Here is a 24859-nt window from a genome sequence, read left to right as displayed (position 1 = left end):
ATCTCTTATCCTTTCCTTCAGTGCACTGAAATTAACCTGAAATTTACTTCTTCAACGTTATATTGAATTTTTGTTTTATTCACTCATGAGATGTAGGTGTCACTGACTGGTCCAGCATTTATTGCTCAATCCTAACTGCCGCTTGAGAAGGTGGTGGTGAGCTGCCTTCTTGGCTCACTGCAGTCCATGGGCTACAGGCAGGCCCACAATGCTGTTCAGGGGGGGAGAGCGGAATTCCAGGATTCTGACCAGCCACAGTGAAGGAACAGTGATATATTTCCAAGTCAGGATGGCAAGTGGCTTGGAGGGGAACTTGCAGTGAGTGGAGTTCCCAAGTATCTGCTGCCCTTGTCCTTCTAGATGGAAGTGGTTGTGGGTTTGGAAGGTGCTCCCCGAGGATCTTTGGTGAATTTCTGCAGTGCATCCTGTAGATAGTACACACTGCTGAGTATCGGTTGTGGAGGGAGTGGGATGCTTGTGGATATGGTGCCAATCAAGCGGTTGCTTTGTCCTGGATGGTGTTAAGTTTCTTGAGTGTTGTTGGAGCTGCCCCCATCCAGGCAAGTGGGGAGTATTTGTTCTCACTCCTGAGTTGTGCCTTGTAATGGTGGGCAGGCTTTGAAGAGTCAGGAGGTGAGTTACTCACTGCAGGATTCTCAGCTTCTGGCCTGTTCTTGCAGCCGTTGTGTTTATGTGGTGAGTCCAGTCCAGCTTCTGGTCAATTGTGACACCCAGGATTTTGATAATGGAGGATTCAGCAATAGTAGTGCCATTGAATATCAAGTGCTGACAGTTAGATTCTCTCTTATTGGAGACAGTATAGCCTGGCATTTGGGAGGCACAAATGTTACTGGGCACTTTTCAGCCCAAGCCTGCGTATTGTCTTTGTCTTGAAGCCTTTGAAAATGAAGTAATTCGTCAGGGATCTGACACAAACCAGGTGCATGGGAACTTAAAAAAGTAGAAAAAAGGTTCACCTTGGATCTCTCAACTCATAAAAAATAAATTTAGGAGTATAGGCAAATGTTAATAACCCTGTCAAATAGCACTGCCTGAATATTATTATAGCTCACTTTACCAGAACCCCTCTCATAGCGCATTTTCTAAGATGTCTTGTTGCAGTTATACAGGGCCTTGGTGAGACCACATCTTGAGTATTGTGTGCAGTTTCGGTCTCCTAGACTGTGGAAGGACATTCTTGTTATTGGCAGAGTCCTGCGAGGGTTCACCAGACTGAATCCCGGGATGGCGGGACTGACATGAGAAAAGACTGGATCGACCGCACTTGTGCTCACTGGAATTTACAGGAATGAAGGGGGGATCTCATAGAAACATATAAAATCCTGGTGGAACTAGACCGACTAGATGCAGGAAGAATGTTCCTGATGTTGGGGAAGTCCAGAACTAGGGGTCACAGCCGAAGAATAAGCGGTAAGCCATTCAGGTCTGAGATGAGGAAGAATTTCTTCACTCAAAAAGTTGTGACCCCGTGAAATTCTCTCCCACAGGAAGCTGTTGGGCTAACACATTAGACATATTGAAGAGGGAGCTGGATTATGGCCTTTGCAGCTAAAGGGATGAAGAGGTATGGAGAGAAAGCGGGAATGGGATATTGAGATCACATGATCAGCCATGATCGTATTGAATGGTGGGGCAGGCTAAAAGGGAAGAATGGCCTAATCCTAATTTCTATGTTTCTAAACAAAGATAGCAAAGTATTGATAGAATGATGTCTTGTTAACTTCATTTGCTAATATAAAATGTAAACCTGCTACTTCATTTGAAATTAATACTGCAGGCTTGTTTCTTCGCCTCTAAGATACTCTGACCATACCCCCCAACTTCAACCCATTTCCCTTGGTCAAGTGTTATTTGATTCATTTCTGAGTGAAGGAAATCTCTAACAGTGCTGCGGAGATTAGTACTGCAGTAGACAGAGACACGAGCAGCGATAAAAGAGCCTGAAGGTTTTAGGAAGAATGTGGCATTCATGTGATTCAGCCGAAGCCAGGCCTCCAGAAAGCAAAACATTGGAAACAAAATGGGGGGAGATCAGGTGCTAAAACATCCTGGGCAAAATTCCGGACCTTGCTCCCTATCAGCACTGAAGGTCTGTCTTTACCAAACGCTCTGCGGAGGATGGCTGACAACTACCTTCAAGGGGCAATTATAGATGAGCTTCAAATACTGGTCAAGTCAGCAACTCCCACATTTCCTGAAAGAATGAAGAAAATAATCTTCTTCCACATTCTGAACGCCAGTGGCACTTTCTGTCTGAAAGATAGCTGTAGGTGGAGTTGACAGCGGAAAACCTGTCCGGTCCAGATCAGAATTTGCAGACAGCAGGCTGGGAAGAAATGGAACAGAAAGGGTCCCAACATGAAAAGCGGAGCTGCACAGCAGGCAACATGCAATGATACGTTCCACAACCTTAAATTTTTCACATTCTATGATTTTGGATGCTATTGCACAGGACAATCCAGTAGGTAGATAGTGATTTATTCTGAATTATCAGGCTGGCTACTGGTAGCATATACTGGAAAGCCGTGAGCTTTCTGAATATACTGTAGGCTGTGGGTCTGGAATCATATATAGGCCAGACCAGGAGTGTAAGAAATAGGAGAATCGGACCATTTACAAGATCAGGGCAGATCTGCCCCAGGCAAAAGAGTGCTGTAACAACAATCAATATCGTTTCATGGTCACCATCCCTGGGACTAACTTCCAACCCCATGGATTTATTGATTGAATTTTAAACTCCAAAGGGTGCTGTTGTGGAATACCTTCCCGTATTCCTAGCTGGGGCGTCTGGAATATTAGGCCAGTGACATTACCACCATCTCTATTAAATCAAAGGCATTTCAGGGAATCTCATGCTACAGAACTCACTGAAAGTCAGTCCATTTAAAGTGAAAGTGAAGTGAAAGTCAGTACATCCTGGAGGTCCCAGGCTGTTCTCTCATTAGAGACACACAACAGGTGGTGCGGTCAACCAGAGGGTCAGTACATCATGGGTAAGGGGCAAGGTACAGCAGGAGGGTTCTTCAAGGTGATCCTGCTGTAAGACATTCGATGATTTAGGTGGAACAATGGTGCAGCTTCTTTTAGCAACAGTGCCATCCTTAGTTCATGCATCAAAGTAAGCTCATCGCACAGGTCACCACGCATCTAATTTATCTTTTACTGAGTGAGCTGAATACTACACCCACATGTCTGGAAATGCTGGCATTTCATGCAGTAATTTATGCAGGATTCTAGAAAGTGATATAAGTCAGATACTCGCAAACAACAATGCGGGAGACAGGCAACAGCAGGAATTTGTGCACTGAGTGAAATCAAAGAGAGAGAAGCCTTCACTTGGGGGAAATGCAAAGAGAAAACTTACAAATGTCTCAGCATTTACCCAAGGATAGATAAATATAGATTTACCTCCCTTTAAAATTTACCCCTATTTAATTGCGGACCATGTCCTCTGGTTCAAATATTCTGGGCGAGGCAAGTTGCAAGTTGAGTTCCATTCAAATCCTAAAGGATACAATCCTTTCACACCTCTCAACCTTCTTTCTTCCAGCAAGAACATGTCCAATTTACAAAATAAAATGACTAGTAAAAAAAAAAGTCAAAAAGAATCGATCCAATAATGAGATACCCATAGTATCTCCGAGGACTACTAACACTGACGCTAATGCAGAGATTTTACACAAGAAACATTGCAAAAGATCACTATCATCTCATGAAGAGCAGACAGCCAATAGCACAGCAGCAATGAAAACAGATATCAAGACTTTCAATCAAAAATGAACAATTTTGGTCATGTAGATTACCTTCTATTCGCTTTGTTGATTGGTACTCTGTAGTAATTAGATATAATGTGATAAGAGTTTTGAATTTAGTACTGGGATGCTAGGCATAGTCTGAGGACAACATAATAAGACAAGTCTGTGGGGGCTTAACACAGCCATTTTTTACATGCGAACTTCAAATGTTTTCCTGATATTACACCAACACTCAATCATATCCAATGAGTCAAAAATGCATTTCTGCATCTATATTGATATATTGTTGATTTGGAATCCTTTTGCTGGAATCAGCATGAGCAGTTTAAAACTTAAGGTCACAATGGGTCGAGTCTTCTTTCATTAGCAGGTGGTTCAGCTGGACTTCATCAGCTAAACAAAACAGGCACTAAAAACATCACCTTCAAACTGTAACACAAATTCTCTTTCAATTCTTTTTCTAGTTTAAGATTACTGAGCACTGTTACCCAAGGTTTACGGAATTTAGCAGGAATTGCTGACACGTGTGGATGATCTCAGCATTCAACTCACATCATTTTGTGCGGTGTGAAATAAATCAGCTTGTATTTGTTGTAATGGCAGCTCATTAGTGATCGCTGCTGACTCGAATTTGATTAAGTCACTGTTACAGTTATGTAAAATCAATTCTAGGTCAAATGCATTCAAATCTACATCAATAAATGCTAACAGATGAACAGCGCAGTACCTTGCATTATCTCTGCCATGAGACTTCAGAAAATTCATATCTTTGTATCTTGACAAGAAAGACACCAGTTGATCATTAGTCCTATGGAGCAAATACAAACAAACATGTTAATTAATAATGCATCTTGATTTAAAGTTAAATATTTTTTAAAAAATTGTTCTCTGCCCTCGCATAACAAATTTTAAGCATCCTTGATCCACAGTTGTCCCTGTGTTGACTTTCTGAACAGGTACAGGCGATGTAAGGTGTACAGGTGCACAGCCTGGCAGCAGTCAGGAAAACAAACAGACAACAATCTTTTTAAGATGCAGGCATTTACAGCTGTGAGGCATTTGTAAATGAACATAAACCATGCCTGCACTTGATATCGTCCTACAAGACCAACAATAATGTCTGGCCTCCACACTCACAGTTAAGTGGGAAATTACAGAAGCTGCAATTGATGATTCCTGGTTCATCCACATGACGTGAATTTCCTACAAATGGCAATCACTGAACTGATCACTATTTCCTCTATTTATATAGTATCGCTGTTATAACCCTAAAAAGAAATTCATATGTTGAAATGCAGCCAGGCTTTCAGTCATGTACAAAATAAAACTATGATTGGACAACCTGCATAGCCCTGGGAAAATAATTTATATTTGCGTGACATAAAACATTTTTCTTGTAATAAAAATTCCAGACTACTCTTTAATATATGATATTCTAAAATTTATTTGATACTGCAGCTTCTGTATGTTGAAATCTTTTGATCAATTTTATGAGGAGCAAAATAAAGTGCAGCTCACTTTCTGTTTTATTGTCTGTGAGAACACTTCAGCGTAACTGCTTACTTGGTTTGATAACAGCACAGTTGCAGGATGCTTAGAGAGTCCTCTGATGTAAAACTAGATTAAAGTGAAGAATGAAAACATGAAAACCACCCATCATGAGGCGGCACGGTGGCTCAGTGGTTAGCACTGCTGCCTCACAACACCAGGGACCAGGTTTGATTCCAGCCTCAGGCAACTGTGCAGAGTTTGCACATTCTCCCCGTGTCTGCGTGGGTTTCCTCTGGGTGCTCCGGTTTCATCCCACAGTCCAAAGATGTGCAGGATAGGTGGATTGGCCATGCTAAATTGCCTGTATGCAGTGTTCAGGGGTGTGTGGGTTATAGGGGGATGGGTCTGGGTGGGATGCTCCGAGGGTCAGAGTGGACTTGATGGGCCGAAAGACCTGTTTCCACACTGTAGGGATTCTATGATTAAAGAAAAAAACTTTTATTTAATTGTTTGAGATGGCTTTTAGTTTTATTTATTGCTGGGATTGCAGAGACAACACTAGCATTACTTACACTCACACGCATAGACACACACACACACACAGACACACACACACACACACACACACACACACACAGACACACACATAGACACACAACAGTATTTCAAAGGACGAAAAAGAATTTATCACAAGAATGGCTACACTGGGTAAAATCAAGTACCTTGCATGAAATAAACACAATATTAATTAACAGTTTGTTATTTTATGTTTTTGTGTACATCTACGAGATAATTAAGTTCCTATCATTTCAGGAACGGGTTGTTCCTTCATTAAGGTTTCATGCTTCTAAAATGTGAAGAGTAATTATATTTCTTTCAAAAAGATACAAAAATACCATTAAAACCAAATTAAGCCTGTAAAAATTACTGATGGCATACATGGTGCTGAAAGATTAGAAAATACAGATTAGTTCAGATCAGTGGGGAGCGTATCAAACATACAGGATGTTAATTAAGAACAGAGATTCAGAGGTAGGGAGACTAGAACTTTTTTCCAGTGACATCTGGTTCATTATCAAAACAACATATGATCTTAAAATAATATCCTCATATCAGTATGTCTTTCCATATCAGAGTAAAATACTGAATGGTTTAGGAGCTTTCAAAGGGGATAAAACCCAACCACAACTTAAATTCCACTTATATTAACAATGCCATTATAGGCAACCCTAAAACCTCCAAGCTTGTTTGCAATACACTTCCTGTGTTGTTGTCTTGTACAAATCCTCTGACAAGCGCCAGCTCCTGAACATAGGAGCACACGGTGGATCTTCGTTTCTGTGCTTGTTTTGCCAATCAATTAGATTGCTAATCTATAATTTAATAAACTTTTGCCTGGCGAAAGCCAATTCACAAAATTACAAAAATGGCACTTATGCCATGAAGGACACTTCTAAGTGAGGAAATGCAACAAACTGAAAAGCTGTAGAAATCATAAAGTCGAGATTTCAGAGGCTCTCTCATGCAACTGGTAACAGAAAAAAAAGTATATTTGCAATTTTCCAAAGAACTGCTGCACTGTGTGAATCACCAGCAGTGATCCAGCTCTTTGGAACATTTCACCCACAGAATGGGTGCAATTTAATGACTTTCTGGGTATGGAGGGAGGTTTGGGGATGGGGACTCTTTGGGTAGGCCCAATTGAGAGACAGCAGGCATTGGGAAGGTGCTGTGGGGCACTGAATGCTAAACATGTCCCTGCTTCTGACAATTTCCACTGCTTTTTCAATGACCCTTCCCTTGAACCCACATCCAGCTTATACTTATCTGTCTGGGGATCCTCAAGATAGTTCCCAGTCTGAGCTGGCAGTAATCTGGCATAATCATGCCAGCTGTTGAGCTGCCAGTGCCAGAAAGCTATCAGTCTGACTTGTTGGTACTCTCAGGGCTAATCTTTGCCTCTTCTGAAGGGGTTTTATTACATTGGAGGCACTTAGCATATGTCTGATAATTGCGCCCCGGTCCTCTGACAAGAATGAACCAGGCTTTCTCCTAGTTCCTAGTCAGTCACTGGGACCATTACACATTAAATCCCATCCATTACTAACCCAGCAACAGGCCAGCCACTTCATCAGGTCTGCACTATTTTCTCTCTTGAGCCATTTCTCCTAATCACTCCTCTTTTCCTCACTGTTTGCACCCTTTAACAGTCTGTCATTGAGCCTCACCCGCTGCACGATCCCTAGGTTGTCATGTGAATTGGTTCTGCCCTAGCCTTTTGAAAATGAACTATTTCACAAAGAAATGCCGGTTCGAGTTTGAGAGATTAAAATGCCCAAGGGTGCTGCATCAGAAAAGTTAGTGTGCTAGAGGGGACCACAGGGAAAATATCTGAGCGATAAGCCACTTGGAGGCCCCATCACACTCTTGGCCCTATCCATTGTTGCTGCATGACCCAACTCCCACTTCACATTTGTTCATGGGATGAGGGTGTTGCTGGCCAGACCAACATTTATTGCCTGCCCCTAATTGCCCAGAGGGCAATTAAGAGTCACCCACATTGTTGTGGACATGTGGACCAGACCAGGTAAAGATGCCAAATCTCCTACCCTAAAGGGCATCAGTGAATCAAATGGGTTTTTACAGCAATCAACAATAGTTAGTTGTTCACACTTAAAGTGGGATAGAGTGGAGTTTCTGATAACAAATGGATCAGGATACCAAAGACAGTAACACAGGGGGTGCTGCAGTTGTTATGGGAGACTTGTGTGATAATACACCAGGAAATGAGCACCAATGTGAGCTACAAACTTAGACATCAATGAGCTTCTGCAGTAAATGTTACCCACCATCCCACACCCATCAATCTGCTTATTAAACACCCATCTTCTGTTGTGTATAGAATAATGGATCTTTACAAGGAAATAATGATGATTATAGTTTGAAAATAATTCCAGGGCATCTATTATTTTTAGACTATATAGAATGATATATACACATAGACTGGGAAAATAATGGGCCTCTTGTATTCAATTTTCTCCAGGATGTGTAGGCTGACAGCCCTTATAATCCAGGTTGCTGATGCATAGTGGTGCTTACAATGAAGGCGAACGGTAGACCACAATTGTTGCAAATTTATCAAGAAATAATTTGTAGGCGAGGGATAAGAAATCATATCAGCAGCCTGGATATTAAAAGAGATACTCGTGTATAATTTCATATTCAACATTGCCCTGTTGCCTGTCAAACCTGCAATGTGTGTATTAAATTAGAATGTTAACTTTGAACAAAGAAATTGAGAAACACAAATAGTGCCATGTTACAGTGTGTAAAACCACTTTGTAAAAATCTAAAGGGAAAAAGGGTAAATTATTCAAAGAAAAATCAAGATCTTAAGGACAAATACATGGCACTACTTTTGCACTGACTTCAGAGTCATGTCACTTTCATGTGAGTATCTGAGCCATCAACACAACTAAAATTAAACATAAACAAATCCATGACTGCAGTCATTAGGAAGATGGCTCAGCATCACCTTAAAGAGTGGTTAGGTATGGGCAACAAATGTTGCCTTTGCCACTGGTCTCCACATCCTTTGAATGTTTTTATGCAGGCTATTTAAACTTGACTCTGAGGAAAGGCTACCGAACCCAAAACTGATATCTCTTCACAGATGCTGCCAGACCTGCTAAGCTTTTCCAGCAATTTCTGTTTTTTGTTTAGGGTTAAAATTAAACTGTGTGAATCACGAGTGATTTTTTTTAAAAAACACATTACAAATTAGATGCAGAGGAGCTGGTTAACTCGGGTGACTAGCATGTGGTTCCGGATAAGGTCACCAGTGCAGGTTCGATTCCCATTCCAGCCGAGGTACACAAGGGGTTTTGAGCTCTGCGCCACACTTGTTGACTGGTGCCCCTGAAGCTAGATGACAAATGATCTCTTCCTCTTTCTAAGTAAGAATCTCCCATAGTTGCTCACCAACATTTTGAGGTCTGTCTTAACCGGGACATTGCTTTGTTCTTCCAAGGAAGAGAAAAAGCTTTGAGAAAATGCAATTTTTCCCACCAATACTCATTCTGCATTATCAAATGACTATTCACTAACTTAAAAATTTAAATAGGCAAGGCCCCATTCATTAGACCACTGGCTTGCTTGGTTTTCTGAAACAGAGAACAGATCAATCTCTTCACGTCCTACTAGTCAGCCAAGGTATATCACCCATCAGCAATATTTAGTTACACTCCATCTATGTGGAAGAATATCAAACTTGTCACAGAGGTCCAAAACTGATTCTGAATTTTTATCATTGTATCTGTTATCTTGGTGATGGCCTGGATATAGGTGTTCTCCATCTCATGCACAAATCAGTAAAGAAAGTCAGTGGGAAGTCAACATAGGCAGGATCCAAATCAAGTGGCTGGACAACTTCTGACAGAGATAGTAGGAACTGCGGATGCTGGAGAGCCTGAGATAACAAGGTGTAGAACTGGATGAACACAGCAGGCCAAGCAGCATCAGAGGAGCAGGAAGGCTGACGTTTCGGGTCTTGACCCTTCTTCAGAAAAAGGGTATGAAGAAGGGTCTAGGCATGAAACATCAGCTTTCCTGCTCCTCTGATGCTGCTTGGCCTGCTGTGTTCATCCAGCTGTACACCTTGATCACCAAGTGTACATGCAATTTAATGCAAGCATCACGCGGTTTTAAAATGCTCCACTCTAAGGGGTGAATGGCAGAAATGAAACTATGTATACAGATTGCAGACGGAGCGATTAAAGGAAACAAAAACAAAACAAGTTTGCTATTCTCAATTTCTAGCCGAGACTTCACAATGAGTGTGGACATCTGTCCCATATTTCATTGGACCTGTCCATGTTTTGTCTGTCTGTCTTGCATCTTTTTCTGTCCGACACTCTTTTTCTGTTCAGTCTGCGAGAGACTCATCACTGGAGTCTCTAGACTGAGCCTGGACAACAAAAAGTGAGTTGGCCAACGCAGAGGCATTAGTATGTGTCTCATCAAGATAATCTTCAGTCGAATTTAACACCCTCCCCCAATGTTAGTATGGTTTCAAATACATTACTCCCCACTATTACATTTCAGATTTAAACAAGATTCCCCAGCCCACTCTCTGGTTTAATAAAAAACCAACGCCTCCCTCTTGTTTCGCAGTCAAGGTGTTCCTTGGTTCAGAGATAATAGGAACTGCAGATGCTGGAGAATCTGAGATAACAAGGTGTAGAGCTGGGTGAACACAGCAGACCAAGCAGCATCAGAGGAGCAGGAAGGCTGACGTTTCGGGCCTAGAGTCTTGGAACTGGTTCCCCTGGTCACAACTAACACTGATTCTATATTTTCTCACTTTATCTTCCATATAATGTTCATTAAAAACACACAGTCTTCTCTGACCACATGGTACTATAAATCACACAACTTCTGTAATAGTATAAAAACAAATCAATGAGTGTGATTTTCCCTTTCGGGAGATGGTGGGAGAGGTGGCTATAAAAGGAAGTAATTGGACAAGTCAACCCAGTGCAGAGCTGGAGGAGCACAGCAGGCCCGGCAGCATCACAGGAGCAGGAAAGCTGACGTTTCAGATCTGGACCCTTCACTGGGCTCTGATGAAGGGTCCAGGCCCAAAAGATCAACTCTCTTGCTCCTGTGATGCTGCCGGGCCTGCTGCATTTCTCCAGCTCTGCACTGGGTTGACTGACTCCAGCATCCGCCGTTCTGACTATCTACAAGTGACTGGGCAAGTTGAGCCTGGCAAGATATTCATCTGGTTCTCATCAACTAAGTTCCAGAAGGCTCATGGGAACTTGCTCAATTTGCCAGCAATTAAAGAGACGAGACAGCCGTTTCAGTCAATAATTATCTTCCGTTCCAGCAGTAGTGAGTGAGGCAAGTGGTTTGTTTACCGGGTGTGTAAGTAGGGTAACTACGAAAGCTGGGGCTTTTATTTGGCCCAATCTGAGGTATAAGGACAGAAAGCTGCTCCCTGTCCATGCCTTTTAACTTCCCCAATCCCTGTGACTCTCACCTTACGAGGAGTGAAAGAACATCTACCTTTGCGCCAAAAGGAGCAGATGTCAATTGCCTGTCTTTAGGACCTGAAAGGCGCTTCCTCTGATTTGTTGGTGGTTTTTGGTCAGTTGGGATGCCACAGTTGAGTCCTGTGCTTGGCCAAGAAGCTTGGTGGCCATCTCTGAAGTGAATTAGGGCACAATCTGACAGGTTGTTTTGGCAGTAAGGGTTCGTGCAGAGTTAGTTGACCCTTATCTGGTCTTCCCAACACAGGCTCAGAGAAAGTTTCAGCCAGTGGATATCTGAGGCATCATCTCAGACTGGGTACTCCGTTTCCTGAAACTAGTTCGTTCTGAACTGCGTCATACTCACCAAACTGCATGCAAGGCAGTATTTGTGTACAAACTAAGATAACAAAGTGTGGAGCTGGATGAACACAGCAGGCCAAGCAGCATCTCAGGAGCACAAAAGCTGACGTTTCGGGCCTAGACCCTTCATCAGAGAGGGGGATGGGGAGAGGGAACTGGAATAAATAGGGAGAGAGGGGGAGGAGGACCGAAGATGGAGAGAAAAGAAGATAGGTGGAGAGGAGAGTATAGGTGGGGAGGTAGGGAGCGGATAGGTCAGTCCAGGGAAGATGGACAGGTCAAGGAGGTGGGATGAGGTTAGTAGGTAGGAGATAGAGGTGTGGCTTGAGGTGGGAGGAAGGGATGGGCGAGAGGAAGAACAGGTTAGGGAGGCAGAGACAGGTTGGGCTGATTTTGAGATGCAGTGGGGGGAGGGTACGAACTGGGCTGGCTTAGGGATGCGGTGGGGGAAGGGGAGACTTTGAAGCTGGTGAAGTCCACATTGATACCATTAGGCTGCAGGGTTCCCAGGCGGAATATGAGTTGCTGTTCCTGCAACCTTCGGGTGGCATCATTGTGGCACTGCAGGACATATCCATCATGGGCCTCCTGCAGTGCCACAATGATGCCACCCGAAGGTTGCAGGAACAGCAACTCATATTCCGCTTGGGAACCCTGCAGCCCAATGGTATCAATGTGGACTTCACAAGCTTCAAAATCTCCCCTTCCCCCACTGCATCCCAAAACCAGCCCAGTTCGTACCCTCCCCCCACTGCATCCCAAAACCAGCCCAGCTCTTCCTCTCCTCCCACTGCATCCCAAAACCAGCCCAGCCTGTCTCTGCCTCCCTAACCCATTCTTCCTCTCACCCGTCCCTTCCTCCCACCTCAAGCCGCACCTCCATTTCCCACCTACTAACCTCATCCCACCTCCTTGACCTGTCCATCTTCCCTGGACTGAGCTATCCCCTCCCTACCTCCCCACCTATACTCTCCTCTCCACCTATCTTCTTTTCTCTCCATCTTCGGTCCGCCTCCCCCTCTCTCCCTATTTTTTCCAGTTCCCTCTCCCCATCCCCCTCTCTGATGAAGGGTCTAGGCCCGAAACGTCAGCTTTTGTGCTCCTGAGATGCTGCTTGGCCTGCTGTGTTCATCCAGCTCCACACTTTGTTATCTTGGATTCTCCAGCATCTGCAGTTCCCACTATCACTCATTTGTGTACTGTAGAAACTATTTGCTTGTCAGTGTCAATGCTGTATTGTAGCAATACTAGGTCCCTCCTGTGCTCACTGAAATGTTTCTCATGCTGTCAAACATTTTGCATAACAACTCCATTCACAGCCAAAGAAAACTTACAGTTTGCATTCTAAGCTGTGCAGATTTTCACATTTGCTGTTCGAGTCGATCTCCCCTCTCACTAGGACAAAGGGCCATTTGCAAAGAGCACTTCAGTAACATTATGTGAAGATTGCTGTATCTATAACGCACGACAACCAGAGTCAAACCTATCCTTGATGATAAAATGTGAGGCTGGATGAACACAGCAGGCCCAGCAGCAGCTCAGGAGCACAAAAGCTGACGTTTCGGGCCTAGACCCTTCATCAGAGAGGGGGATGGGGTGAGGGTTCTGGAATAAAGAGGGAGAGAGGGGGAGGCGGACCGAAGATGGAGAGAAAAGAAGATAGGTGGAGAGGAGAGTATAGGTGGGGAGGTAGGGAGGGGATAGCTCAGTCCAGGGAAGATGGACAGGTCAAGGAGGTGGGATGAGGTTAGTAGGTAGGAGATGGAGGTGTGGCTTGGGGTGGGAGGAGGGGATGGGTGAGAGGAAGAACCGGTTAGGGAGGCAGAGACAGGTTGGACTGGTTTAGGGATGCAGTGGGTGGAGGGGAAGTGCTGGGCTGGTTGTGTGGTGCAGTGGGGGGAGGGGACGAACTGGGCTGGTTGAGGGATGCAGTAGGGGAAGGGGAGATTTTGAAGCTGGTGAAGTCCACATTGATACCTTTGGGCTGCAGGGTTCCCAAGCGGAATATGAGTTGCTGTTCCTGCAACCTTCGGGTGGCATCATTGTGGCACTGCAGGAGGCCCATGATGGACATGTCATCTAAAGAATGGGAGGGGGAGTGGAAATGGTTCGCGACTGGGAGGTGCAGTTGTTTATTGCGAACCGAGCGGAGGTGTTCTGCAAAGCGGTCTCCAAGCCTCCGCTTGGTTTCCCCAATGTAGAGGAAGCCACACCGGGTACAGTGGATGCAGTATACCACATTGGCAGATGTGCAGGTGAACCTCTGCTTAATATGGAAAGTCATCTTGGGGCCTGGGACAGGGGTGAGGGTGGGCCTCTTTCCTTTTTCAGTTTCGTCCACACAAGTGTCCCACTTAGATGGCATGCACCCCATCTGATTCATGTAGCCCATCAGGGAACCACACCTCCTTCCTGATCAGCTCTGAATTTTGCTTTGTAGTCTTAAAAGGCCTGACTCAAATCACCACAGGGAGTAATTTTTAAAATAAATTCACTTCTACAAAATTTTTATGCTAAACTTTATTTTCTTTGAAAAGAGAAATTTGAATTGCTATCAAGATCACGAGATAAAACACGTCTAAATCAATGCTGGAATCAGACTTTAATGTCACTGCAGGATAATAAAATGTGAGGCTGGATGAACACAGCAGGCCAAGCAGCATCTCAGGAGCACAAAAACTTTTGTGCTCCTGAGATGCTGCTTGGCCTGCTGTGTTCATCCAGCCTCACATTTTATTATCTTGGAATCTCCAGCATCTGCAGTTCCCATTATCTTAATGTCACTGCAGTTCGGATTCCATAATTTTATTGGGATTTAAGAAATTAATTGTGTAGAAAAGCGTTGGAAGGGAAGTGTGAGGTGAATCAAACAGCCCAGTTGTAAAAAGGCTGTACACAGGGGCCTAGTTGAGCCCGAATGTTCACGGCAGCTAATTATTTAAGGTAGATTTGTGCTGGAGCAATTCAGTAATGAAGACACGCTAAATAGGCTGGGGTTGTTCTCCTTAGAGAAGTGGGTAACCTGTGTACAAAGTTCTGAAGGGTACACTTAGGATGATTAGGAATAAACTTTTCCCTTCAGTAGAGGGGTCAATGACAGAAAAGGCTGGGACAGAATTTTAAGGTAAAGAGCAGGAGGTTTATAAGGGGCTTGAGTGAAAGGTTTTTCACCAAGAAAGTATCTAGAACTCTGTGCCTTAAAAGGTGGCAGAAGCAGGATCCCTCAGGGCATTAAAGAATTATTGAGACGAGGATCTGAAAAGCCCAGCTTTGGGCCCAGTGCTGCAAGATGAGATGCTTGTGCAGTGGCACAGACAAGAAGAAGGGTCTTTTGCTGCACTGTTAAAACTTTGTCTCCAATTGGACATTCTGTGTTTTTCAGAGGTGCCAAGCTGTAAAAATAAATTATGAGTGAGGCTGATTCAGGAGGTCGGGTTAATGACACGAGTTGAAGGTCCTACTGTAGGTTATCACATGGCCTCCTAGTTCTAACCTTTCCTCATCATCGAGCAGACTTGCTCCCAACTCCAAAATTGTTACATATAATACATGAAACTGTTCAAGGGAAAGGAACGGAACAATGGTGACTTAAAGCGCCCCCTCCTGCAATCTAGCATTTTCCAACTTGATGCTTTCAATTATGGCTTTTCTTCAAACAGACTTCTGCTGCTATATTAAAATCAAAGTAACATATTTTCCCCCCTGAAATCCGTTGCAAGGTTTGACTGAAAATGCAGTGGCCTGTGGCTTTTCTTTACCATCTTGCCACTGATGGGTTTGATTGAATAATTATGACGACTGGTCTTCATTCATAGAGCTATAGAGTGTCTTATCTCAAACTGTCCTTAATAAGGCACTTTCCTATTGGTCTGGTGGCTTGGTATGGAAAGGTGGTACAAGATAGCCTGAAAACCTTTGGTCTTTACCTTCTTTGAGGTCTTTAAAAGGACTGAAATGGGGCCTTTACCAAAAAGGAGCTCAGGAGTAATGCCATACACATCACCAAACTACTGCTACATTCAGTGCTGACTCCCAGCAGCTATCAGTCATAGCATAGCCCAAGTCAGAAGATTGTGGGACTTAATACACAGTTAATGCTGACACTTCACTGCAGTAGTCAGAAAGTGTTGCATTGCAGCTTTCAGATGAGACATTAATTTTCACACACCCCTGCCCCCAGCCTGAGTGCCCTCTCAGATGGTCCTGAAACATTAGCTCTGATTTTATCTTCACGGGTGCTGCCAGACCTGCTGAGCTTTTCCAGCCACTTTGGTTTTTGTTCCTGACTTACAGCATCCACAATACTTTAGGTTTTTACCCAGAAAATAAATCCCTGTTTCTTCCTATTTTCTGATTGGTCTTTCACATGTGATATTCTGAACATATATATCCCCGCTATTTTACAATCATAATTCCTATTTTCTGGTTGCTTTTTAAATTCATATATAATTATTGCAGTTGCCTCTATCTAAATAGAAGGTACACAAATATATTGCAAATTTATTCAGCTTTCATTCCTGATTTTTCCAATCTTTAGTTCCCTACATCTGTGATTTTTTAAAAAGCTCATCATGCGCTGGTTAATACAGGGTGTAATACGAATTTAAACAATACCTGTGCTGTCTGTAGTATAGGTGCACCAGCTCACTACGTTGTAAGAAGTGTTGCTATTGAAGACCACGGCTAACTTCCTCTAGATGTGGATTTTAAGGAGTGCCAGATGACAGTCCTCACTGGTTTGAGATCGTCAACTGTGGCAGGTGATTTTATTACCTACATACAAGTCATCGGACAAAAACAGGATGTCGTTGAAGGTTGATGACTTTGAAGAGAGTACATTGGAAGTTCATTAAAAATGGTGTCAAGGACGAGGGAGATAGTAGGAGCTGCCGATGCTGGAGAACCTGAGATAAAACAGTGTGAAGCTGGATGAACTCAGCAGGCCGAGCAGCATCAGAAGAAGGGTCTCGGCCTGAAACGTCAGCTTTCCTGCACATCTGATGCTGCTTGGCCTGCTGTGTTCATCCAGCTTCACACCGTTCTATCAAGGATGAGGGACTTCATTTTTAGAACAGAGAAGAGGAGAATTAGTAGCACTGGTAAGTTTTGAAAGAGAAGCTGGCAAGAGAGATAGACTTCACCTGTAGGTGGTCCGATCATCAGAGGACAAATGTAAACCATTTAGTACACGAATTGGGAAGGAAGGGAAGAATTTTTTTTCTAATGTATTGAGTTATTCTGATTTGAAATGCACTGGCTGATAGGGTGGTTCTAAGCCAACTTAATGCCAACATGTCAAACAATGACTTCCACCCTGTACCCTGCCTTCCTCATACCAATCTCCTCAATATCTATCCAGGAAAATCTCAGGAAGCGAGCTGACAAAGTATTGTGTTATGCGAAGATATCACCGCTTTAAAAACAGGGAATTGATAATTAAAAAAAGTTCATTTTCATTTAAATTCCTTCAATTAATCACTTAAGAAAACTAACATTCAAATCCCAAGTTGTTTCACATTCTTGTTCATTTTAGTGAGTTTTTACAATTTTAGACACATTCTTACGCACTATCTCTGACCATGTCCCAACAAAACCTGACCTCTCCTCCAACTTCCCAAAGACCACCTGCTTCCCCTATCCCAGATGATGATCCACAGGGATATCTCATCTCTCCAAAGCAGATCACTGGCTATGTGCTAGAAATAAATTCAAATAAACAGACCTACTTTCACCTGTTCTGCTTTACACACTCCAGGTTCCAGGCAGGAGGGATACCAAAATCCAATTTAAATGGAGGCAGCTTCCATTTTTGAACCCAGGATGTCTACAATTTTCTTGGGAAAATCAGAAATTACGCTTACGGAAGGCAGTACTTCTGATTCTCAGGGATTTTTGGCATTCTCGTCAGAGGTTCTCCAATACAAAGAAACAAAGAACAAAGAAACAAATAACAAAGAGAACTACAGCACAGGAACAGGCCCTTCGGCCCTCCAAGCCTGTGCCGATCCAGACCCTCTACCTAAACCTGTCGCCTATTTTCCAAGGATCTGGACCCCTCTGCTCCCTGCCCATTCCTGTGAATGTACAATGAAAGATTATAAAGTTACCCTGGAGGGTCCATTTCCCAGGTTTATGAAACAACAACCACATCCAAAGAGATCAGAAACATGTTGCAAAAATTATGTCTAAAGATTGCTTGTTGATTCACCTGGGTTGAAAATGAAAACTATACTTCAAAACATTGCCCAGTGTCATTAAAACTGGGTCACTGTCTTCAGGGCACAATTACAGCGTACTGTGGGTTTTCTCGATTCTGTATCAAGCTCCATTGAGCCATAACAGAAGGTATATCAAGTGCTAATGGTAAGCACTCAAAGGCACTGTCATGAAGAAGTAAATTGATGATTAGTTTCTTAAATGGGGTCAAAATAATGTATCCATTCTGTGTGCATAGCATGAGCTCCAGTACCGAAAGCCTGGTGTGATCAAAGGTAGAACTGTTGTAAATGGACATGGCTAGAGAGGATTTTTTAAAAAATCAACCTGACAGCCTTTGTATCAGAGATAATGGGAACTGCAGATGCTGGAGACTCCAAGACAACAAAATGTGAGGCTGGACGAACACAGCAGGCCAAGCAGCATCTCAGGAGCACAAAAGCTGATGTTTCAGGCCTAGACCCTTCATCAGAGAGCTCTGATGAAGGGTCTAGGCCCGAAACGTCAGCTTTTGTGCTCCTGAGATGCTGCTTGGCCTGCTGTGTTCATCCAGCCTCACATTTTGTTGTCTGACAGCCTTTGTAGTTTGCTCCTGTCAAAGTGTAATTGCAAATCAACATTTATGAATACTGGTCCCTGCCTGTACATTGAGATCTCTCCGTAAAGCACACTATGAAAACTTCCCATTTGTAAATTATAGTTGTTTGTGGTTAATTGTAGTTATTCTGAAAATGACATGCAAATGACTCCAGTTGCAGGTCATACAGAAACAAGAACACTGGTACCTGGATACACAATCCTTGGATGTATCGGAGTAGTGCTAGCACCGAAGCTCAGACATTACAGCACAAAAGGCTGCCATTCAGCCCAACATTTCCACAACAGTCAACAAAGACCCGACTACATTAATCCTAATTTCCAGCTTTTGGCCGATGCTATATTAACTCGAGTGAATATCTGTACACTGCTTAAATGTTGAGTGTTTCTGACTCAACTAACCTTTCAGACAGTGAGTTCTAGACTCCCACCACTATCTGGATGAAAAATGATCTCTTCAGTTCTGCCCGTAATGCTCTGCCTGTTACCTTAAATCTGTGTTCCCTGGTTATTGACACCTCTACTTCTGTTGAGTTAATTGGTACATAGTGTGGTTGAAGCTAGCATAGTTGAACAGAAAGTCTGAGGTCAGGCAAGAAAGTTTGTCAAGATAATTTGTGTAAATCATGGTGGTGTTGAGGCATGTCAATATTTACTGACACTGCAGGGACGATGGTGATTAACTAAGTTTACCCTTTCAAAAGGTATTCAGTGATAAACTTTTATTCAAGCTTATCTAGATATTTCTTTGCTTCTCAGACTGCCTTTACAATATATGGCAAGCTTGATAATTTATTAAAATAACTAATTCTTTGAAAAAATGATAGATTATCCTAATAAGATCATGGAAATACATACTTTTTAATTGCCTGTGGCAATTAATTACCTTAAATGAAAACTCAGGTTTTCAACTCTATCCTTCCTTTCAGTGGCATTTGTTGATGTTGCAGGTAAATGTGAGAGTCAGGAAAGCAGTTTTGAAATGAAGCTGTCAGATCTCAAGTGTGAAAACAAAGTTATGGATCAGTCCACAGGTCCAGCTGGAAGGCTTGGTGCCAATATTAGCGTTGGCAGAGCTGGTGACAGACAGGACAGATGACAGCACAGCTATGCAATATTCAATATTACAACAAGAAGTCATGGTGAGGACAGACATACCCCAACACTGAGAGATGTGAAGGTAGACATTGTGTTGACTACAAGTTGGGACGAAGAGAACGATATCTAAGACTTAGGGAATATTTTACCCATTCCTGGCTTTGGCACAGAGATATTATGCGTTGATTTATTAATTGAGGCTGTATGAGCTGTTAGCTGTTTTGAAAGAGCACCCTGCTGATTTTTGGGTGGAGTTTATTATCATAAACACATTGAATTCAGAGGTTTAACAATTAAAGTACTAATAGAGTGCAGTTAAAATACTGGTTACGATCTTCTGACACTACAGTAGAATATTTACTTTTAGATTGAAATGAGCGATCTTTGGTTTGCAATGACTATCATTACAGGACCAATTAGTTAGTTCCACTCTGAAAACTCAATCTTAAATTGTTCTCAAAACCCAGAGTTCTGGCTGGAGCAGTGCCAAAGGGACTTCAAGATGACAGCTCATCACGACCTTCTCAAGGTCAATGGGAGGCGATTAACAAATGGCAGCAGTGCCAGTGACACCCACAGCCGTGAATGAGAAATTATAAACAAGCAAATATTTCCCACACACGAGAAGCCCAGCAATCATGCAGCAGTGACAGCCACATACTCCTTTATGGGAAATACCATGAGGTGGTTTTTCTGCTTTGTGTCAACGTGTTCTGTGAAATTTTCAAAATGACACATCCCAGCCACAGACACAAAAAATACTGGCACGATCTTTCAACATTTTGTGAGATGCAACTTTAGAAGAATGGGCCCATACTGTAAAAGAAAGCACTGTACAATAGGCTGTACAGCTTTGGTTTCATATCAATTTTCTACTCTGTATAAATAGCACTCTGAGGCATTAATGGCAATAAGCTCAGCATTAAACACCTGTGAACAACAGAACCATAACGGATAACAATTTTATAAAGTCAAGCCCATACTAAACACCAAGTATGGCTTGTAATCAATCACACTGAATAACCTTTAAATGCTAACGATTGTTACTCCCTAGCCAGCAGGTTTCACAGTTAGAATCAGCTAAGATAAATGTGATGACTTGCTTCTTGTGATAACCTGAGGAGAGCAGGGTGATCAAATCAATAGGTGCAGGTACTAGAGTTATTAACCTGCACTCTTAAGTCAGCATGAACTTGGAGATTTAATGTAAAGGTTTCTGCTGGAAAGTCACCCATGATGCAAAGTGCTGCATCACACGAAATTAGTTTTCAGTGACTTTGATTGAGATCCTTTAGTTTCAATGCACTGGTTGTGGGGACTGAATTCCTACTTAGGGAAAAAATATTTCGTTCAGATATCTCAACAGCAAATTTAAAACAAAAATGACCCAAACATGTTTGTAGGCCATGTGAAACCAGTGTGAGCAAAATAGTTTGGTCTGTATCATTTATTCAAAGTTGCCTTTTTGATTTGGGCTCACAGAAGTTAGTTTGAATAACTGTACCTCTGTCTCAGAGATGATATAGAGGTCTTTCAATGCTGACACATTTGCTAAGAGGTGGGCAGGTGAGCTGTCTGATGTGTGAGTGATTGATCAACTGGAATCAAGAATGCAGATGAATTATACATTGAGGAGGACAAATTGAATTTTCTGGAATTAACTGCCACGAGCTTTGAAGAACAGCCATGAGCCTTTCATGTTTTTTTAAAAATAACCCTACTTATACAAAAAGGCATATTTATCTTGACATCCAGTAGAATTGAGTAACACAAAGTGATGGAACATAGACAAAACACCTGGCCTATCTAGTCGATCTTTCACTTTCGAAAATCACCAAAATGTGAGGGAATTATTTTGTCGCTGAAGAGTTTGTCAAGCGTGCTTAACCAGTTAACAATTTAGAACTGTGGTGTGGAGCCAAGAGAATTTGTTTGAGATTCAGATGAGATCCTTGATTGGGGTCATTAACCTGGGCCAATCAGGAGGAACTGGCTGACCAATATAAACATGTGAGGATTGCCCATACTGGGGCTTTGCTTGTCACAAGCTCCCTGGCTACATTAGTGAATTCCACTACCTGGACAAACCACCAAAGTCAACTATACAACTGTCTTCTACACCTACACACACACATGCCATCTCACACTCACGCGCGCTCACACTCACACACGTGCTCACACAACATGGAAGCTGGGGAACATAAAAGAAAAGGGGAATTTACAAACAAGCGAGAAGAATCGGTATAAACAGGGGATTCGGAATCTCCTCAGTTCAGGGGGCTGATTCCAAGCTGGCTGGCCACAGCCAGTCTACTGCATGCAAGTAAATAAATGGGGACTTGGGGACAGGATACTGGCCTCTGTGCAATTATTTTAAGAACCTAAGTTTAGTTTTGAATCCAAGTATCAGCAAAAACGGAACACAGAAGATATGTTTTTCTTCTCATTCCCAGGATCCATGAGTTGACAGCAAGTTGGGAATATAGGAACAGGAGTAGCCCATCAGCACTTTGCACATGTTCCATCATTCAATGAGATCATGGCTGATTCTGGCAAAAGGTACTGGCATGGATAGAGGATTGGCTGACTGGAAGAAGGTGGAGAATGGGGATAAAGGGACCTTATAGAGAATGGCAGCTGGTGACTAGTGGAGCTCTGCAGTGATTTGAGTTGAGACCATAATTATACATGTTACACATTTACAATCTGGACAGAGGAACTGAGGGCATTGTTGCTATGTTTGCAGATGACACAAAGATAAATAGTGTTGAGGAAGCAGGGAGACTGCAGGAGCACTTGACTAGGCTGGCAGAGTGCGCAAAGAAGTGGCAGATGGGATACAATGTGGTAAAGTGGGAGGTTATGCACATTGGGAGGAAGAATAGAGGTGCAGACCATCTTCTAAACAGTTATTTCTTCAATCACTCCCACCACCTCCCTGACACTTGTCATATAACAATTTATTTAACTTAGCCTTAAAAATATTCAATGTTGTGGAGGTACATCTATAGTGCTGGCATGGAGGGAATTACAGGATTTTGACCCAGTGACACTACAAGAATGGTGATATATTTCCAAGTCAGGATGGTGAGTGGTTTGGAGGGGAACTTGCAGGGGGTGGAGTTCCCATGTATCTGCTGCCCTTGTCCTTCTAGAAGGAAGTGGTCGTGGGTTTGGAAGGTGCTGTCTGAGGAGATTTAGCAACAACATATAATTGCATAATTCCACCCTGTCCTCTAAACACTAAATGTAAAAAGTGTAAGTTCACCTGAGTTGGGGGAAATGATACCAAAGCACTCCTAAATATGCAGGCCAGCACTTCTGGGTGCTAGTAAATGCTGCATAGTTGCACTGGTTAGTATTGGGACTCTCTGCCAGATCGTCAGTGGTCAGGCTTCCTTAACCCTTCAAACATATAATCGGTGGGTACACACATAGACAGAGTCTGTAATCATTTCCATACCTAATTGGATAGTCAGCAGCACTCAGATTGATGAAGAAGTCCCAGGACCAGTCTTTCATCTCCAGTAGGTCCCGCATGCTCTGCAGGTACGTGGTCAGCAGGCTTGCTCCACCCCAGATGGTGGCCATTCGCCAAGGTGTGACTCGCACATTTGGATACTGACTGGCAAACTCTAATACATCCCGGTGCAGATAGTTTGATCTCTGAAAATAGGAGTTTAAAAAAAGACATGGGTTAGTGAGAACAAATTATTTTCGAATCAAGTCATCCAATAGAAAATCACTGCATTTTTGTGTCACAGAAACAGAGTACTCCATTCTAGAGTACAATTACAGCACTGGGTACAGAAGCGAGCATCACATCTGTTTGGGGCAAGCATGCTGGCATTTCTCTGTGAAATCTGTGCATCCTGTGGTAAGAGCTGGAGAAAGCAGATACCCCTGCTGTTATCTTACAGGGTTAAAGGTACTGTCACCATGTTTAAAGACACATGGACTGGAAATCATTTCCTGTAGGTCAAGAGCATCACTCAGGCTCTTTCCGTAGACGCCTGCAGCTAAATGTTCTGGCCCTTCAACTCTTCCTCTCCCGAGACAGATGTTCACCCTCAGCTAGCCTTTTTACTCCATGCTCATATCCCTCCCTTCCTCATTCTCCATCCCCCACGCAACTCAAATGATCACGACCCAATGTCAAACATCATGGCCCAAAGCTCCTCCAAAGGCAACTGAGCAATGTCCATCAGTCTGAAGTCCTGTAAACATGGTGCCACAACATCAACACAGTTGAGAAAGAGAAGACACGTATTGCTCAATTAGAGGACCTCAGTGGGATGAGAATTTTAATTTTTGCTGAGTTGGCCTTTAATGAGCATGCAGGACATGCAAAAAGGCTTCACAACGTGCACCATTGGGAACCTTGACACGTCTCTAAAGCTCCGTGAGCTTAGATACAAACTTCTGTGCCGCTGCCTGGAAATGGGTTTTTGGCCGTTTGCACAATGAGGTTCCTTTGCCTGTTTGGCTTCCCATTCCCAGGACGCGCACAAGATTCCACCCAAAAGATGTGCAGTCTGTCTGTCTGTAACTGAATTAGACTAACACAGAGTACACTAGCAAGCAGATGATCATCTTCAGAAATAAAATATCTATAACAAATGCAAAGACAAAAGTATAAGTGCTAGCATGAATGTTTTGTAAAGTACCCACATTTTAGCATCAGCAGTGAAACAATCTGCTCTCCAACACTCAAACTGTCACTGGCATTCAAACGCTACTAGCCTGAGCTCTCTAAGCATGGTCAGTGTTCCTCCCCAGTTTGAACGCAGTGTCACAACATACATCAATCCTGTAGACTTGCATCATTCTTAAGACCATTTTGGTGCATCATTGAGATATGACAGCAAGGCAGGCAAGCAAAAAATTCTAAATAGTTGATTTATGAATAAACCGTAAACAATAGTGGGGCATATCATGAGGCTTGGAAATGGTGCATTCTCTTCACGCATAATCACTATTTTCAAAATGTGATTTTTGCAGTGCATACCATCTCCTTTATTTTATACGAACAGATACCCATTAGATTTTTAAATCATGGAAAGAAAAGGGACAGAGTTTCATGGCTGCTCTTAAGCCTACCTTGTCCACATGAATGTAATAGTAGTGATCTCGGTGATAAATCGCCTTGAACAGGCGCCGCAGCTGTCGTGAAGCTCTCCCATGAACAACCAAAACAAAGGCAATTCTGATAGGGTTTTGAGGCAAAGATTCCAAGGAGTCATCTTCTGGCTGGATATTATTTGCTGCTTTACCTGTTAGTAACAA

The 24859-nt window shown here is 42.9% G+C and overlaps 1 protein-coding gene across 2 annotated transcripts in view; it reads right to left on the bottom strand.

Moving 5' to 3' along the window:
- xylt1 (xylosyltransferase I) overlaps nucleotides 1-24859 on the bottom strand; it is a 224537-nt gene that overhangs the window by 49143 nt on the left and 150535 nt on the right. For both annotated transcript variants that reach the window (XM_048552771.2, XM_059654199.1), the window contains exons 3-5: nucleotides 24674-24846; nucleotides 23037-23239; nucleotides 4504-4584 (exon numbers count right to left, since the gene is read on the bottom strand). In XM_048552771.2, coding sequence (XP_048408728.2) covers nucleotides 4504-4584; nucleotides 23037-23239; nucleotides 24674-24846 — 457 coding nt within the window. The remainder of the gene's footprint in view (nucleotides 1-4503; nucleotides 4585-23036; nucleotides 23240-24673; nucleotides 24847-24859) is intronic.

Source organism: Stegostoma tigrinum, chromosome 23, assembly GCF_030684315.1.
Source record: "Stegostoma tigrinum isolate sSteTig4 chromosome 23, sSteTig4.hap1, whole genome shotgun sequence".
Lineage (NCBI taxonomy): Eukaryota > Metazoa > Chordata > Chondrichthyes > Orectolobiformes > Stegostomatidae > Stegostoma > Stegostoma tigrinum.
Note: the sequence above shows the minus strand (reverse complement) of the source record. Positions and strands in the feature narration are given on the sequence as shown.